The following is a 19,600-nucleotide window of genomic DNA, read 5'->3' on the forward strand; positions in this document are numbered from 1 at the left end:
TGATCTTTCGTTGAATGGTTCGCACGCTGACACCTGTTGATGGCTCAGCATTGAAATATGCAGCAATTTGTGGAAAGGCTGCACTTCTGTCATGTTCAACGATTCTCTTTAGTCGTCGTTGGTTGCGTTATTGCGGGATCTTTTTCCGGCCGCAGCGATGTCAGAGATTTGATGTTTTATCGGATTCCTAATATTCACGGTACACTCGTGAAATGGTCGCACGGGCAAATCCTTATTTCATCGCTACCTCGGAGATGCTGTCTCTCATTGCTCTTGCGCCGACTATAACACTACGTCCAGACTCACTTAAATCTCAATAACCTGTCTTCGTTGCAGCAGTAACCGATCTAACAACTTCGCCAGACGCTTGTTGTCTTATATAGGCGTTGCCGACCGCAGCGCCATCTTCTGCATGTTCACATATCTATGTATTTGAATACGCATGCCTATACTAGTTACAGTGGCGCTTCAGTGTATGACGACTGTTTCTGATGACCATTCTATGGCACAGCTATCCAGTGTATGTCACACATGTTCGTTTTATTTCTGCCAAACACTTTGTGAATATGTTTTCGTTTTTAAGCTGTGACACCTACATTATACAATCAAAAAGACTTATCATGCCCAGTACGTAAGTAACACACTCTCAAGAATTTTTTAGATCTTTTAATTTAAAACAATTTTTTTCGATGCTACATCGTATTGACATAACGTTACATTTTTCTGGTCCACTGTGGTTTCATGTGCACTGAGGTGACAAAAGTCATAACATAACAATACACACATGTACCAATGGCGTTAGTATCCCGTACACCAAGGTATAAAATGGCAGTGGTTCAAATGGCTCTGAGCACTATGGGACTTAACATCTATGGTCATCAGTCCCCTAGAACTTAGAACTACTTAAACCTAACTAACCTAAGGACAACACACAACACCCAGCCATCACGAGGCAGGGAAAATCCCTAACACCGCCGGGAATCGAACCCGGGAACCCGGGCGCCGGAAGCGAGAACGCTACCGCACGACCACGAGATGCGAGCACTAAAATGGCAGTGCATTGACGGAACTGTCATTTGTATTCAGGCGATTCACGTGAAAAGGTTTCCGATGTGATTATGCCCGCACAACGGAAATAACAGACTTTGATCGCGGAATGGTAGTCGGAGTCAGACGCATGGAACATTTCATTTCGGAAATCGTCAGGGAATTCAATCTCCCGACATCCACAGTGTCAAGAGTGTGCCGAGAATACCAATTTTAGGCACTACCTCTCATCACGGACCACGCAGTGGCCAGTGACCTCCACCTAACTATCAAGAGCAGTGGCGCTTGCGCAGAGTTGTCTGTGCTAACAGATAAGCAACACTGCGTGAAATAATTGCAGAAATAATTGTGGGACATACAACGGAAGTTAGGACAGTGCGGCGAAATTTGGCGTCAGTGGCTTATGGCAGCAGAAGACCGATGCGAGTGCCTTTGCTAACAGCACATCGCATGCACCTTCTCTCCTGGCACATCATCATATCGCTTGGACCCTAGACGACTGGAAAACTGTGGCCTCGTCAGATGAGTCTTGATTTCGGTTGGTAAGAGCTAATGGTAGGGTTCGAATGCGGCGAAGACCCCACGAGGCCATCTACATTCAGTGTGGTACTTGAAAATGACCAAAAGCCGAAATCATGAGTGTATAGTGGATCCATACTGGCAAAGGGCGAAAGTTTCATTTAAAACTATTACATGGCTGTGGTTCCAACCCATAGAAAAATTATCAATAAAGTTTTGGATTGCCCTTTCTTCCGTATTAGTCGACCACAATATTATTCCACTCACTTGTCGTGGGTTTTTTCCCGTGATCCTTCACGAGGACACTCAGACAGTTGATAGTACACATAATAAAATAAGTTTTGCATCAGCTCGGTTCCGAGAGTTCCGGAACGTGTACAGAAAATTGGAACAGAGATCAACATAAATATCATTTCCGCCCTTTTTCATTGCTCATGAAAACCACACATTACATATTGTCCCACTATACAGAGAGTCCTTAAGACATGGTGGTCCAGATTTCTGTACACACCGGTACCTCTAATACCCAGTAGCACGTCCTCTTGCAGTGATGCATGCCTGTATTCGTCGTGGCATACCATCCACAAGTTCATCAAGGATCTGTTGGTCCAGATTGTCCCACTCCTCAACTGCGATTCGGCGTAGATCCCTCAGAGTGGTTGAGTGGATGGTGGGTAACGACGTCCATGAACAGCCCTTTTCAATCTATCCAGGCATGTTCGATACGGTTCAAGTCTGGAGAACATGCTGGCCACTCTAGTGTCTAGATGTCGTTATCCTGAAGGAAGTTATTCACAACATGTACACGATGAGTGTGCGAACTGTTGCCCATGAAGACGAGCGCCTCGCCAATATGCTGCCGATATGGTTGCACTATCGGTCAGAGGATGACATTCACGTATCGTACAGCCGTTATGGCGCCTTCCATGACCACCAGCGGCGTACGTCAGCTCCACATAATGCCACCCCAAAACAGTAGGGAACCTCCACCTTGCTGCACTCGCTGGGCAGTGTGTCTAAGGTGTTCAGCCTGACCGGGTTGTCTCCAAACACGTCTCCGACGATTGTGTGGTGTCGTGGTTGCAAATATGGACCTCGCCATGGACGTCGAGAGTGAAGTTGCGCATCATGCAGCCTATTGCGCGCAGTTTGAGTCGTAACACGACGTCCTGTGGCTCCACGACAAACATTATTCAACATGGTGGCGTTGCTGTCAGGGTTCCTCCGAGTCATAATCCGTAGGTAGCGGCTATCCACTGCAGTAGTAGCCCTTGGGCTGCCTGAGCGAAGAATGTTATCGACAGTTCCTGTCTCTCTGCATCTCCATGTTCGCGACAACATCGCTTTCGTTCACTCCGAGACGCCTGGACATTTTCCTTGCTGAGAGTCCTTCCTGGCACAAAGTAACAATGCGCACGCGATCGAACCGCCGTATTGACCGTCTAGGCATGGCTGAACTACAGACAACACGAGCCGCATACCTCCTTCCAGGCGGAATGACTGGAACTGATCGGCTGTCGGACCCCCTCCGTCTAATAGGCGCTGCTCATACATGTTTGTTTATATCTTTGGGCGGGTTTAGTGACATCTCTGAACAGTCAAAGGGACTGTGTCTGTGATACAATATCCACAGTCCACGTCTACCTTCAGGAGTTCTGGGAACCGGGGTGATGCAAAACTTTTTCTGTTGTGTGTATATGCATAATTGTCTTGGTATCATTTGCGTCGCGCTTTACTTACTCACCACTGCACTTGTTTACTATGACGTCGCTGCATATTTCCGGTAACGGCAGTGCAGGGCTAAGTTCAATAATATCGTGGTCAGGTAGTACCTGCTTTCAGTGTTTACTCAGTGTATTCATGGTCCACGAATAGCAGTCTGAGAGTTTAATCACTTCTCCGAAAAAGCTCAGGAAAATAGCCTATTATATAAAAAAAGTGAGGCGACACTGTCTTTAGACATGTTTACCCGTCCAGTGGCACCAGCTGAATCCTGAAGAAGATGCCAGCAGAAGCATCTAAAAGCCAAAACTTTTTTAAGAGGAATATGAATGGTCTAGCGACACAGAATGTTTAATCGGCAACGACAAAAGGCCACGAAACCCTGCTGACTTATATACTACCCTGACATGTCCCATACGAAGAATATACTCACTTCCGTCAGGCGAAAACTTCAGCTGCAAGTAATGAACAACATTCGTGTGCAATCACACATCTAGTCCGTTCCACAGATCATCGGATTTTAATGCCATGGCAAACCTGTAGATCCCTTTGGAACAACAAAACAATTGCCAGGCTTGTGATGGGCAATTGTTTCCTACATACACAACTTGATGCACGTTGTTACAACTTAAGTGTGTAAACAGCTATAGTTGCATAAGTGTTATACGAGCCACTTAGTTTAATCAATAGTTAACTTCATATTAAATGATTGTGTTATTTTCCATTTGCGCTTTAGTTTGTTCTTCGATTCATAACTAGCTCGGTCGTTTTAAGCCATTACTAAGTGTTAAATCTTTGCAAATTTTCCACCTTATCTACAGCAAATATCTGTGAAACCACCAGTTGCAGTAAAATCTGTAAACCAAAATGAAAGGAAGTACACTATGTGAATACACTGCCATTTTCTTAAGTACGGCATCTTTTTTCTAGGTAAACACTACATAATGGCTTAAAAAGCCAAACTTAGGTTTGGAACAAAAAAGAAATCTGCATAGTACAGACTAAGTGCAAAATGCCACATTCATTTCATTAATTTATGACTGTTACCATTATGAAGATCAACTTCAGATGTACACCAACAATATTGTACCTGGTTTGAATCGCATAAAGTAACTCTATATGCATGTCGTAGATGACCCATGGATTGCCACCAATGAAGAGTGAAATGAGAGATTAGAACAACAGTAAATTTGTTGAATTAACTTTTATATTCCGGCTCTCAGCTGTAGTTCTTCAGGAACAGCTTGGTGGGGGTGTCCAGTTGCCTCTCATGCGAAACAGTGCTGGTCCAGCATTCCTGACAGCGTAAAGGGTGGGGTTGAGCAAGGCGTCACTCAAATGCCGCTGTCAGTGAGGTCTACAGCTGCAACCGCAATGGCGGTGCAGCAGCACAGCTGACAGTTCCGTGGGGGTGTGCATGACCTGCCTCCAGCCATCAGGCGGCTCTCTACTCTGGAGGCGGTTTCTTTCATGACTCAGGGCAGGCTGCCCTATCCTGTGGTCGAACAGTGGACCCCATACTGCAATCCAGGATGTTGCTCCGGGTGTCACAGACTCATGACGTAGGTTTTGATACTGAGACGAGAATATTTTAGTACACGAATAGTTCAGTACTTATACGCTCCAGACTATGGTCGTTTAGAGCTTAAGACATGTACTTTGAACACTTTCGTGGTGGCAAGTGAGGAAAGGTTTCCGTCTTGCCGTTACCGTATTGCAGTGTCGGCTTTTACTCTAGACTGTGCCGAGCTGGCTCTGGTGCACAACACCTGTTGGCCGTGTTTTGCTTCGCAATGCACAACACTCTTGCCTGCCTGCAACTCACTACCATTCTGGCGTACTTTTTGACCGAATATGCTCGATATGCTACATTGTCCTCCTGTTTATCAAGACCCAGTCCGTCAGGTCGACCAAACTAGATTATCCTTTACACTAGAGTTCCTGGCGACCGGCCCTTCTGGCCCCGTTTCGCCTCTGAAGAATTATTCTAATAGCTGGTTTCCTTAACCCTATCACTTGAACTTACACATTTATATAGGGCCCCTTGCCCTGCTCTTTAACTGAAACACGATGTTGCACAATAACTTCTAATTCTCTATTCCAATCCTGTATTCCAAACTTACAAGCTAAAATGAATCAATTATTCTTAATACTCCCCCCCCCCCCCCCTTGTGCGTTCATCTTCCTTCTGCTGATTTTATGTTCGGAGTATCCAGGCCACTGAAATCTGAAGGACAGCTAGGTCTGAACTCAAGTCTTATGCTTCGTCTCCTACGTACCGTAACGACTACGTTCAGCAGAACAAGTGCTGCTGTGGTGGTTGTTATGTCAATAATCTACGTTGTCTCTTTCCGGTACTGAGTTTCCCGATGTAAATTTACATGCTGGAAAATATTTCCAGGGAGACTCGTCCTTCCCAGAAGCGTGTTTATGGACTATCTTAATTCTGATCCTAGAGTAGGATTTAAGCTGGTTAGACTTGTGGCTGGTAGCACTTCCATGAGCTCCTCTTGTCAATAAAAACGTGACTGCGAAATATTTAGGTGAATTATTCATGACGTCGTGGCGGTCGGATGGAAAGAAGGTTCTATTATCTCGCACACTATTCCATTTAGTAACAAACTACTCCCGTTTAGTTCTAGCCTCCTTGCTAACGTAAGCTTCCCCCGGCCTCGAAATACCCTTACGTACTGACCGACCGCCGTGTCATCCTTAGCTTATAGGCGTCACTGGATGAGGATATGGAGGGGCGTGTGGCTAACACACCTCTCTTCCAGCCGTTGTCAGTTTTCGTGACCTGGGCCGCTACCTCTCAATCAAGTAACTCATCAATTTACCTCACAAGGGCTGTGTGCACCCAGCCTGACAACAGCGCTCGGCAGACCGAACGGTCACCCATCCAAGTGCTAGCCAAGCCCGACAGCGCTTAACTTCGTTGATCTGACGGGAACCGGTGTTACCACTATGGCAAGGCCGTTCGCCCTATGATGATGAGTATGTACTCGTTTCTTGCAGGTGTTTTATTCAATGGGCCTAAAACAACAGCACTAGAAATTCGAATGGCGCTAATGCTTCAGGTAACTTCTGCAATGGTAGTCTTGCTCGACACTAATCCGACCTCTGTCACTATATGCAGTTCCGCTCATACTGATTTAGTCCGTCTGCCTATTCCTCCACCAATACCTTTCTGCTACTCTTTTGTTGGTAGATCTGCACCTTTCATGACCCGATAATATGTGATCATGAGTTGCTTGTAGCACACTATTACTTAGCTTCGCTGTTACCCTACCCGCAGGCCCAACTTGGTTTCTTTGCATACCAACCCATCTTGCATACGAAACTGTGATTGCTTGAAATACTGCTTACATTTGGCATTCGATCTCTGTGCAGTTTACCATTCCTTATGTTCATTACCCCCATTATGTAATACTGCTACTTTTCTACTTAAGCCCTCTGCATTTCCGTACTTCTTCCCAGGTTGACTATGAAACCAGATGCACTTTGTCTTACTGCCCATTGTGTCAACCTACTTGAAGGATCCTTTAACCTCAGCAGCCATTTTAATGTCGCACGATCTGTTATTACCCTGAACTTTTTACCATACAGATAACATTTGAAATATGTGATTCCATAAACAAAGCTTAACATCTTTCTCCATTGTGGAATAATTTCTTTCTGCAGAATTTAGTTGTCTTGACGCGTAAGTTACTGGTGTTCTACAGCTTCTACCTTTTACACAACATCACGTGATGAAACAAATTCTCGCGTAAAATCCGAAAGTACCAATGTCGGAATCAATGTTAAAGATTCTTTTAACTCCTCAAAAGTATCCTGTCATTCACCTGACCACACAAATTTAGTAACCTTTCTAACTATTACCCGTATGTCAAAAGTCTGCCAGTATCCACAAATCCTTTTACGAACCAGCGGTGATAGTTCGCGACTCCTAAGAATGATTGCAACTCCTTTACAGACTCTGATTAGAGCTGTACGTGAATTTCCTGTACCAATCTTGGGGGTCTTCTTTAACCCCGCCTCTACTTATGATATGACCTAGGTATGCTACCTCTTATAACAAAATTACACTTTTCTGTCCTCAATGCTAATTTTGCTGCTTTTAACATTAGGAATACTTCCTTTAATCGCTGCATATACTGTTCCATATCACTCCCATAGACGATTATGCCATCTACATGCACTAAGCATTGCGACGGTTTTAAACGCCTGAGTTCCCTGTCCGAAAATCTCTGAAACGCTGCAGTTGCATTTTTTAATTCGAAGAGCGTTCCGAAAATGCTGACTTGTGTCGATTCTGTGGTGCAACCTCTATCTGGTGATAACCACTTTTCAGAGCCATTGTTGAAAAATATTTGCATTGCCTTAAATGTTCCAAGGTTTCTGTGATGGGTAGGCGTCCGTTATGGTTTTCGTATTTAGATGTCTACAATCACAACAAAACCTATATTTTGGTGTTTCTCCGGTTTTTTTTTTTTTTTTTTTTTTTTTTTTTTTTTTTTTTTTGCAAGACGACTATCTCTGATCACGATGCACTATTACTTTCTTCACTTATTCCATCTTTCAGCTGTTGATCGATAAATTTCTCCAAAACTGACTAGCAATGGCCCTACTGGAAAAAATAAATTCTTAAATTCCAGAAGTAATTTTGCCATCTGTTCCCTATTACTTCACTCTACGTGCCCCACTTTTTCTCGCAATGCAGTTTCAATGGAGTCTGGCGATTGCCCGTGGCTGACACCCCTCATGTCCCATTGTTCTTCCTGACCCAAGGTGATTTCCCCCTATCTTTAGGTACACAATAGTGTGGAATCAAGTCCTAGTGTGATCATTCACGATTTAATCGGTTAGTCTTTCGCGACAGACTCCGCTCGCGACATCGCTGCACGCGCAATGGCTTCACCTAGCCTGAAACATTCTTCCGTGAAGTTCCACTCTATGTTGCCAAAGATCAATTATGGCACAATAACTGATATAAGATATCTAATCCCAGAATCATGTCGTAGTCCTCACTCACATGTTGCACTATCTCTACACATTGTTTAAATTGAACCGCATCTAGGCAAAAGTCTATGTCCACCTATCGTAATGGTGTGACATCATTATTCCCCATTCCACCCAATCTGTACTGTGGTGGGTCCCACTGCTTACGTTTCATCAAATGGTTCAAATGGCTCTGAGCACTATGAGACTTAACATCTAAGGTCATCAGTCCCCTAGAACTTAGAATTACTTAAACCTAAATAACCTAAGGACATCACACACATCCATGCCCGAGGCAGGGTTCGAACCTGCGACCGTAGCGGTCACGTGGTTCCAGACTGTAGCTCCTAGAACCGCACGGCCACACCGGCCGGTTTACGTTTCATCAGATTACTATTGGTGACCGACACATGTGTCCCTTTGTCCAATAATATCCTGCAACCCTTCTTTCCTACAATTCCTCTTATCACACAACCCAACTCTGCAAACGATTTTGTAGCATCCAGTCTTACTGGGAATAACCGTAGGTGGACCTGGGATTACCATTGGCGTTTAACACATTATTCTGCCCCTAAGACTAATGCTTCGTCTTACTTTATTCACATCATCCTGAGGCTGGCGACATTGCCTCCTTACATGCCCGTTCGTCCACACCTGAAACATTTTATACTAATTGCAAACACTGTCCGTTTACCCTGCATTCCAATCGAAAAATCGAGCTCCTCACGCTCTATAGCTAACTGCTCTATTGTGTGCAAATCCATTAGACTCCCTGTCCGCACACATCTTGAGATTTGTGCATGCAACCCCCTTAGAAAAATCATCGAGTGCCCTCTGCTCAGCTTCTTGAAAATGATTTCATCGATTGCGGCATACTGTCCTAACTCATAATTACATTCCTTAATTTTCCTTATACTATCCTCAAATCTTTCCATAGTTTCCGTATTTTTCTTAGTTCTTGCCCCCGATTTTTCCCTATGGTGTCTGGCACTATTTCCTTTTGTGTATCTCTGAATTAACACTTCATTAAATTCTTCGAATGTTGTGGTTTCCTTAAGAGCTTCTGTATACCCCACATAAGTCAGTTTCAATTTTGCAACACTCAATAATTCCTTATCAGACCACTTTTCCACTTCAGCCAGATTTCCAAGATCTCTTACAAAGGCCTACAAATTCTCGGCCGACTTACAAGTAAAGGAGGAATTAAACTTGCGACTGATAAATCTACAACCCATTGTGACAACCACGATTCAGTTCTGTATTATTCACTGTTAATTGTGCTACCTTTTCTAACAATATGTACTGCTTCTGGCACTGACACATCTTGCGTCTCTGTTCCTGTCGAAGCTTTCTCATGGCCACACTCATTTTGAGAACTAACACTCAGAAGACCAGAAAACAAAATGCATTAACTTAATTCTTGTGTCTAATCATGAGCGATCTCGACTCCCTGCATTGCCTAGGCATATGCCCCCAACGATTACATGTGTATAACATTTTACCAGAACTGATTCCATACATGGCTCTGAGTGGCCGTCAAGGCTACACAGTGCCCACCTAACGGGCACTATACCACCGTCACATCAATTACCTCTAAAGCTACACAAATGCACTGATTTTCTACTTACAGGCCGGCCACTGTGGCCGAGCGAGCGGTTCTAGGCGCTTCAATCTGGAACCGCGCGACCGCTACGGTCGCAGGTTCGAATCCTGCCTCGGGCATCGATGTGTGTGATGTCCTTAGGTTAGTTAGGTTTAAGTAGTTATAAGTTTTAGGGGACTGATGGCCTTAGATGTTAAGTCTCATAGTGCTCAGAGCCATTTGAACCATTTTTTCTACTTAACAGTAAAGTCTTCTTAACAAAATACACGACCGCCAAACCTTTTCTCCGTTACCAAAATACTATCAAAATTTTTGGACTCGCTGTACCATAGGCTGTAGCTTCAAATGTTGCTCTAAGAAGCTGACGCCAATGATCTGACACGAGCGTTAGATGACCCATGGATTGTCACCCATGAAGAGTGAAATGAGACGTCAGGGTGACAGTACATTTGTTTAATTAATTTCTTTATTCTTCCTCTAGCTAGCTGGCGGCCCTCTGCTCTGGTGTCAGCTGCTTTCGTGACTCAGGGCAGGCTGCCCTGTCCAGTGGTCCAACAGCAGACCCCGTGCTGCCTTACAGGATGTCGCTTCAGGTGTCACAAGCTCGTTTTGTAGGCTATGATATTGATATAAGAATATTTTAATTCACGAGTGTCTGATTGATTGTACGCTCCAGACTATGTTCACGTAGAGCTGAAGGCATGTACTCTTAAAACCTCTATGGCGACAAGTGAGGAAAGGCTTCGATCCTTCCATTAGCATATCGCAGCGTCGGTTGTTGCAATACTACGCCCAGTTGGCTCTGCTTCACAATGCCTGTCGGCAGTGATGTTGATGATGATGATGATGTTTTGGTTTGTGGGCGCTCAACTGCGCGGTCATCAGCGTCCGTACAAAGTCCCAATTCTTACACAGTCCACTATAACCACTCTCACTAATGATGATGATGATGATGATGATGGTGATGATAACACAAACACCCAGTTCTCCGCCAGAGAACCTGTCGGCAGTGTTTTGCTTCACAACGCATGCCTGCGGCTGGCTCTGTTGCAGCTAACTTCCAGTGTCGTACTTTTTGACCAAATACAGTCGATACGTTCCGCGTGGTATACCTAATAAATACTTATACAGTAGAACAAACAAAAACGTGTATTTGTTTTGATATTAGAACGCTTGTACAACTGGAGTTGCTTTATCACTTTTATAGGTTCTAATTTCAGATATTTAAAGACGTGGCATACTGGTTAGGGCGCTAGACTCACAATTGAGATGAGAGTGTGTCAAATTACCGTCTGATCATCCTAGTTTTATTTTTTGTGTGGCTTGCCTAAAAAGCTTTGACAGAATGCTGTAATGATGTAGCCTCATCCAATTGAACTGTCCTTCAGTCTCTATAGTTCTTTATATACGAGGCTAATCCGGAAAGTAAGGTTGTGGCGTCGCAACTAGTGCGAGCGCACAGTTTTCTATCAAATATTTACTGTGAAATGTAGACAGACTGTAAAGTAGCCATCAGATTAGCATATGTGCTGTAGCGGGCAGATTACCGGTGTCCGTTCGTCTGACGTCACGACCATATGGCATGTCTGTACCGTGAGAATGTAAGACCTGTGCGCTAACTAGCCGCGTGTATAACGTGGAACTTTCATCTTTAATAACTTCTAACTGAGGAACCTGAGGAAATTAAAAGTTAATATACTAGTTTCTGTTATGAATAAAAATAAGTCATCCAAATTTGAGCTTTGAAACCTGCATATTTTGGAAATTAGAAAAATCTTACAGAAAACGCAAATTTCTACAATTTTCGAGTCTAAATAAATACCATTCTGTATAGATCACCTTCAGTGACCATCCAACTATGAAACAAAATCACCTTCCGTGCTTTTGTATTTATTTTGAGAATTTTACTTTTAGAAATTCACCTATAACTTTGTTAAAACCATAAATGTTTTGAATTTTTGTGAACAGTTATTTTATATGAGTAGGTGAGAGTGAATGAGTGTGCCTGAGTGAATGAAAGAGGGACATTCGCCATTCTTTGCAAGTGTATAAAATCTAGGTTGGAACTCGCAAGTGTTCAGACGATGTAACCGTGGGAACAGAGTCGCCAGTGGTTCCCCATCTTAGTGAATGTCGGATGTCCAAGAGTGTATGGTATTGTACAAGCAGCCAGAACGTTCGCGAGTATTTAAATAATTTCTGGAAATAAAGTAAAGTCTAGTTTTCCTTTCGGTTTGTTAAATTATACAGTAAATTTTGTGTAACAAGAAATCATGACGTAAATGATTCAGAAGTCATGACTGGTGCGTGCTAGATTTTGGCGCGAGGCGCACCCAAAGAGTTAATTCTGATTGGCTGTGTGATGTGTGAGCCAATGAGATGCGAGGACGGTTAGCAGACTAGGAGAGTGAGTCGCGAGTGGATGAGGAGTCGCGAAGGAACTGTGATCGAGAAGAGACATGCTTGATGTGTCCTCGCGAATAATGTGTAAAATGAAGTCATAAAACGGCTTCATCGGTTCGGTACTGTGCGATTTGAGACTGGAAGAGTCCAGTAACGCGTAGTGTGAGTTTGAGCGAGTTGTGACTTTTCGTTCCGCGAAAGACGCGAGTAACTTTAATAATTAAAAGCGTGGCGGTACTTCGTAAACTTTTACTAAGTGCTTATGGCGAGCATTAACGTTAAAAAACGAACTATTATTGAACATCGACTGCAAACGTGTATGTTAGAAAATCGTCTGTGTTGCAGTTAAGTAAATTCCGTAACTTTGAAAGCTAATTCTGGCGGGGTTTGAGTGTGGATAGAATTGTGAACTGAACTTTCTTCAAACGTAGATTAGCGGGCTGATGATCAGGCTTAAAGACAATAAAGAGCTTAAATAGAATTACCAACTTCGCGTTCTCGTTTGAGTAAACAATTACTACCATTCCAATAACTCAATTTATTTAGGAAGATTGCTCATAGATTGTATTTCAGCAAACATGTATCGCGGCCTCCGGTGAGCGGCTATTAAATTGCAGTTTCTTCAACACTGCTTTTCTGCAATTTTTCCAGTAGCTGCTATCAGGAGAGGCGAGTGCAGCAACTACCTAAGAAACGAGGTAGGTGGATTTTCTTTCAGGGAAAGGAAACTGCGCGATAAGAGCCTGACCCGTCGCAAGGTTACAAGAATGTTTTGAAGTATAAAAACTGAATGACTTTAATAAAATTTACATGCATTGTAGGATAGGTCTTGCATTCTTTTTCCACATGATCACCATTTATCTTCTGTATCATAGACGTCTCCCATCGCCTTTTCAGCCAATTCTTCACTTCGATTTTCACCTCGTCGTCGTTGAAAAAGTGTTTTCCACGAAGGTGGTGTTTCAGTGTTGTGAACCTATGATAGTCACTAGGCGCAAGATCGGGGCTGTGAGTGGGGTAGCTTAAAATAACCCAAAAAACCGAAGTCAACAACTCTTATGTTGCGAGAGCCCTGTGCGCACTCGCGTTGGCATGAAGAAAAGACTTCCGGTGTCAGCATCCCGCAACGTTTGTTTTGTATGGCTCTGCGAAGTTTTTTGTTGGTCTCACAATACCTTGCAGCATTTATTGTTTTACCCATTTCCAAAATATCATCGAGGAGAACCCCTTATCTAAATGGCTCTGAGCACTACGGGACTTAACATCTAATCTAATCAGCCCCCCAGAACTTAGAATTACTTAAACCTAACTAATCTAAGGACATCACACACATCCATGCCCAAGGCAGGATTCGAACCTGCGACCGTAGCAGTCGCGCGGTTCCGGACTGAAGCCCCTAGAACCGCTCGGAGACAACGGCCGGCCGACCCCTTTTCTGTCCCAAAACATTTACACCATGATTTTCCTCGCTGTTTGCTGCGTTTCGAATTTTTAGGCGGAAGGAGAATGAGTATGGCGCCACTGCATAAATTGTCGTTTGCCCACTGGAATGCGGTGATAAGCGCAAGTTTAATCCCCTGTCACTATAGAGCTGAGAAAAGGCTCGCCTTCAGTCTCAAAACTGTCAAGAAATTCGCAAGCGGCGTTGACTCTATTCACTTTGTGTCCTTCGGTAAGATCTTTGGCACCCATAGCGCACTCAACGTGCGATATTTTAGTCGATCATTTACGATTTTATGAGCAACAGCTCTTGAAATGTTTGGACAAACTGCGTGCAGGTCGACAACTGTCGAACGGCGATCAGAGAGAAGATGCTCTTCAATTTTCTGCACCACATTACCAGTCACAACAGACGGCCTTGCCCTTCTGCCTTCATCGTGAATTTCCGTGCTTTCAGAATTGAAATTCCGTACCCATTTCGTCACATGCTGCCTTGAAATTACGCCCTCTCCATAAACTGAAACAATTTCGCGATGAATCGCAGCGGCGTTCATGCCCTTGAATTACAGCGCGCGCTTTGCACTTGGCGGGAGCCGGAATGAGAACGCTCATTTCTAACACTCACAATAACACTAATCGACGAGCTACTGGTTGTTGGGAATGCTCGTTCCTTCTGCCGGCTTCTCGCCGCACGGCAGTAGTACCAATTTCCCTCACGGACATTCAATGCTAAGGCTACCTGCATTGTAACCTTAGTTTCAGGGTAACCCCCCCCCCCCCCCTCCACCGCCTCCTCCTTTTTACACCGCAGAATTAATTTGTGTTTCGAAATGAATGGAATTTATGAAGGCCTGCATAGAGAACTGTTAGTTCAGGCATATCACATACATGTGTCGTGGACTGATTGTAATAGCTATGTTAAGAATCAAATGGATTACACCTCCAAAAATGACAGAGAAAATGTTACTCAGATAAGTCTCTCGTTACTTACCCTTGTGCCCCATGTTGAAAATGAGCCACTTGCACTTGGTCTGGTCAATGGGCACGATGGCATTCTCATGTGGAGGCAGCCACACTAGCCCTTCAATGAGTGGCTGATTGTCTTCGAGTGGAGAACACGTGTAAGTTACTGGCACCCACCAGCGGTCGGAGCCGGCAGAGTCATTCTCAGGCCGGAACTGGCTCTGCAAACATACGTACGAGAAATGATATAGCAAGGCACGATGTATTAATACTGATTTTTAAGTGCCTTTATTATTACAGCTTGCTATGGAAACCCAACTCCACAAATGTAGTTAATGTACTGCTTCAGTCAGCTTTAACGGTATCTATATAGGATGCATTGTTCGATGGAAATAGTATGGAAATGAAGGAATATAAACAATATTAAAATGGAATAACAAAATCAAATTATTATAGGGAGATTCAAACTCTTTAGCTGAAACACAAGACACTTGTGTAATTTTAGACACATTTTTTTCACTCGTCTCCAAATTCACCACGCACGTTTCAATTGACAGGCTTATTATGGAGAGAGTTTCATTCTGATTCAGTGGTTCACGTAGACTGCGTCGGATGGTGTTGTGTAAACTGTTCAATATTTCCACAAGACAGAGGCTCGTCACCTTCAGGTGCTACTGCGTTGCTGTTGGGCTCGCCAATTTACGGACTGGCTCGTTAGAAAAGCGCAGACGCGAAAGGCATGGGGGGGCGGGGGGCTGCAACGTCATAGTAAACGAATTGCAGATGGCGTCGACATCCAGAGCCCCCTGCCGGAGAAATGGGCCACTGTCTTCACATGCACGATGCGGGAAGAATGCGGTGCAGGGCCCCACAATCCCGTAAGTGGTCTACCGTGAACAGCAGACAATTTGAAAGGCGGCTTTTATGGTGGTAAACTTAGGCGCCTTTGGTTATAACACATTTTCCTTTGTGGTATGTCCCAAACATAACGTTTCATATAAATATCAAACTACAACATAGTCATTTAATTTATGAGCAAACAGCAAACAGTCACTGTTCACGGATTTTTTTTTTTTTACGAACTACAAGAAATTTGCCATAACTGTTCGTTCACAACTAAATGCAGCTTAATATTTCGCCATGTGCACGAATTGTACTATGCCATCGTTTAATGCTCCAATTTTTGAAATGAAATGTATTTATTTTCGAATATCATGTCCACCAGTACTTTAAAAAATAGCAGCTACTGTTAAAAAAATGTAAAGTCAATTATGTGTCCCTTCTCAGAATTTAAGTTCAATGATTGAAAATCAATAATACAAAGCATTTAGACATATCCACCGACCCGTGAGAGGTAGCGTTGGTGCCTTTCCCTAATTTATTAGTGCAATTAAATGCTGCACCACTCTTTACCTTTTTTTTTCACGTACATTGGAATATTAGCAGAGTGACGGACGACAAATACTGTACGCATGCACCAGTAAATGTATAAATGTTCGGTCTGTGTCCTTACAACCCACAATACACTTAAACCTAATACTCTTACAACCACAATGGCGTTTAGGCGAAGCTACAAAATAACTAGCGCCTGCAGCGCTCTCAGGGAGTCTAGTTATTTTAAGAACGTCTTTCGTGCGGCCGCAAACCGAGGACCCCTCGCATGTGCGCCGTTGGCGCCCGGGTCAACCGTCCTCTCTTCGATTCCCCATCTGTATTGACTAGTTTCAATCGTTCGTATGCAGCCGACGATGCCTTAATTCTGCCAGTGCTGGTTTCCGTGCTTTGCTGAATTGAAGTCACGTGTCTCTGTTAATTAAGTCGTTAGCTGTATGCATTTCCAATGCTTCATTAGTGATGGAATCCCAGTACATGGAAGCGGACGAGAGGATCTTGGTCTCTTCGTAGTTCACGCCGTGTCCCGTGTCAAGATTGTTCTACAACAGCAGGTGTTTATAGCCTGACGTCTATGTTCATTGCCTCTGTCTTTAACAGCGCGACACGTCTGGCCAATGTGAGACTTCACACAATAGCACCGGAGTTTTCACAGTTCCAGTCTACATAGACTTAGATCGGTTTCAAGGAAGCCCATCATTTTCAGTCGAGCCGGTGAGTGGAAGACTCACTTTACTCAAAGTTTCTTAAATAGCCTGCCGATTTTAAGGGACACTCCACCAGCTCAGGTAGATAAACCACTCTTGTGGAGTTTTCAGTTGCTTCTGGCTGCTCTTGAGGTTTGGCGCGTGCTGGTCGAAATGCACTGAGAAACCGCTCATCAACGTATACCATTTGGACAAAAACAGACCCCTGCGGTTTAGTTCTCTGAATCTAAGATAGCTCCAGTCCTATGAACGAGAGTTCGTAACACGCCACTGCATTGCAGTGGATGATGAAAGCTAGTATCTCGTAGACAGTGATCATTGTGTGAGCATTTAAGAAACATAGTGGTGTAAGGGGGTCGTCTTATTTTCTATGAACCGTGACATCTAGAACCGGGAGGTTTCCATTTTTCTTCACTTCTGTGGTGAAGCAGCTGCTCGGATGGAGACAGTTAAGATGCTCCAAAATCACGCAAGTGTTTCATGTGACCAAACCATTAAGTCATCGTCTGCACATCTCCATTAATATTTAAGTTTCAAAATCGTCGACTGAAGAGCTTTGTCCTCGAAGTCTTCCATGAAAGAGTAGCTACTATGTGAGACAGAGGCCTACCTACAGTAACACCGTAGGTCTGTTCAAAATATTGGTCGTTAAATAAAAAGTAAACCGAGGTAAGAAAAGGTGTAAGAGATGTCCTTTTGCAGGTTAGCTACAATGAGTTGGAGGGAATCCACCAGAGGCATTTGGGTGAACAAAGAGACCACATCAAATATCATTTATACCTTAGTTGGTTCGAACCGCGGACTCTTCAGTCAACGTATAAAAGCCTCTGGATTCTGCATGTGGTATTCACATTTCCCTGCTACAGGGCTCAAAAGAGATATCGGATGTTTTGCTAGGTAATAAGTTGGGGCTCCTATATTGCTCAAAATGAGTCGAGTTGGAGATCCTTCTTTATACATTGTGATACCTTCGTACGGAGCCACTTTCGCGATCTCGCAGCGCCAGCGGCCATGGAGGAGGAGGGAGCCGGACACCCTGTGGCAACCTCCCCATCGCACCCCCTCAGATTTAGTTATAAGTTGGCACAGTGGATAGGCCTTGAAAAACTAAACACAGATCAGTGGAGAAAAAAATAAGCAAAATATACAAACTGAGTAGTCCATGCGCAAGATAGGCAACATTAAGGATAACGTGAGCTCAGGAGTGCCGTGGTCCCGTGGTTAGCGTGAGCAGCTGTGGAACGAGAGGTCCTTAGTTCAAGTCTTCCCTCGAGTGAAAAGTTTATTTTCAGGCAATTATTATCTGTCCGCCTGTGTCACTTATCAAAGTTCAGGCACTCACACATAATCAACTTCGCTCTTCAAAATTCCAGGGCATGTTCAGATTTGCTTGGACATATGCAGGATTTTACGGTCTACACACGGAAAAAATTGAAAACATTGAAAACATATGTTTTGACAGGGAAAACTGTGCGACTGTGAAACTGTTGCATTCATTTGTTGCAGTTTTTGTGACAAACTCTTGTTTTCATCACTTTTTTGGGAGCGATTATCCCATCCACAAGAAAACCTAAATTGGGCAAGGTAGAAGACTCTTTTTACCCATTCGCCAAGTGTACAAGTTCGGTGGGTCGACGACATATTCCTGACATGTGACGCACATGCCATCACCAGTGTCGTTTAGAATATATCAGACGTGCTTTTCTGTGGAGGAACCGGTTGACCTATGACCTTGCGATCAAATGTTTTCGGTTCCCATTGGAGAGGTACGTCCTTTCGTCCACTAATCGCACGGTATTGCGGTGCGGTCGCAAAACACAGACACTAAACTTATTACAGTGAACAGAGACGTCAATGAACGAACGGACGGACACGTCATAACTTTGCGAAAATAATGAAAGTAAACTTTTCACTCGAGGGAAGACTTGAACCAAGGACCTCTCGTTCCGCAGCTGCTCACGCTAACCACGGGACCACGGCGCTCCTGAGCTCACATTATCCTTGATGTTGCCTATGTTGCACATGGACTACTCAGTTTGCATATTTTGCTTATTTTTTTCATAGTTCCACACAACTTCTTCCTGTTTTCTCGATTGATCTGTGCTCAGTTTTTCAAGGCCTATCCACTGTGCCAACTTATAACTAAATCTGAGGGGGGTGCGATGGGGAGGTTCCCTTGTGAGAAGAGACACTGCAGTCATTCTGCGAGCATACAGTGGGAAGCCGGGAAGACGCCCTCGCCTCAATAAGAAGGGGCACGATGTGAATAGCCTGGCTGACTATGAGAAGCGTGCCGAAAACTGATGGACACCTGCTGCCATTAGGAGGAAATGTCAAGAATCTACATGTGAAAGCACGTGAGTTCTTTTGGCCTGGTGGCAGTCATCTTACCTGCCTCAGAAAGCAGGAGTGTGCAGACAGTTCAAACATCCCACAGGCACAGGGTGGAGTTTACACAAAGCGCGGAGAATTCACGCAGGGAGGCGCGTGAAAGAAGTCAAGAGTTCGTAAGAACATGTTTTTCTCGACAGTGAGAATGTTCCATATAAATCATGGACGCCAGCAGACTCTGAGACGAAACCCAAACACGAGTCTGTCCAGGCATCAAGCAGAGAGAGCAGTAATAAAGAAGTGTTGTATAGCTATTCTCACAACAGCTTCTTAATGCAGAAAAACATCATGAGAATGTGAAATTGTGAGAAAGATGCCAATTCCCGAGGCACACACCAGCCTACACCAGATAGGAAATTTCCACCCTGCACAGAGAGGCGTGGCCACGAAACGGCGATCTGTCATTGGGCTGCAT

The 19,600-nt window shown here is 44.0% G+C and overlaps 1 protein-coding gene across 1 annotated transcript in view; it reads right to left on the bottom strand.

Moving 5' to 3' along the window:
* Positions 1-19,600, bottom strand: part of LOC126298546 (uncharacterized) — a 439,384-nt gene that overhangs the window by 100,730 nt on the left and 319,054 nt on the right. The window contains exon 10 of the mRNA XM_049989905.1: positions 14,724-14,916. Within this exon, the coding sequence (XP_049845862.1) occupies positions 14,724-14,916 (193 nt within the window). The remainder of the gene's footprint in view (positions 1-14,723; positions 14,917-19,600) is intronic.

The sequence above is a fragment of the Schistocerca gregaria genome, chromosome X (assembly GCF_023897955.1).
Source record: "Schistocerca gregaria isolate iqSchGreg1 chromosome X, iqSchGreg1.2, whole genome shotgun sequence".
NCBI lineage: Eukaryota > Metazoa > Arthropoda > Insecta > Orthoptera > Acrididae > Schistocerca > Schistocerca gregaria.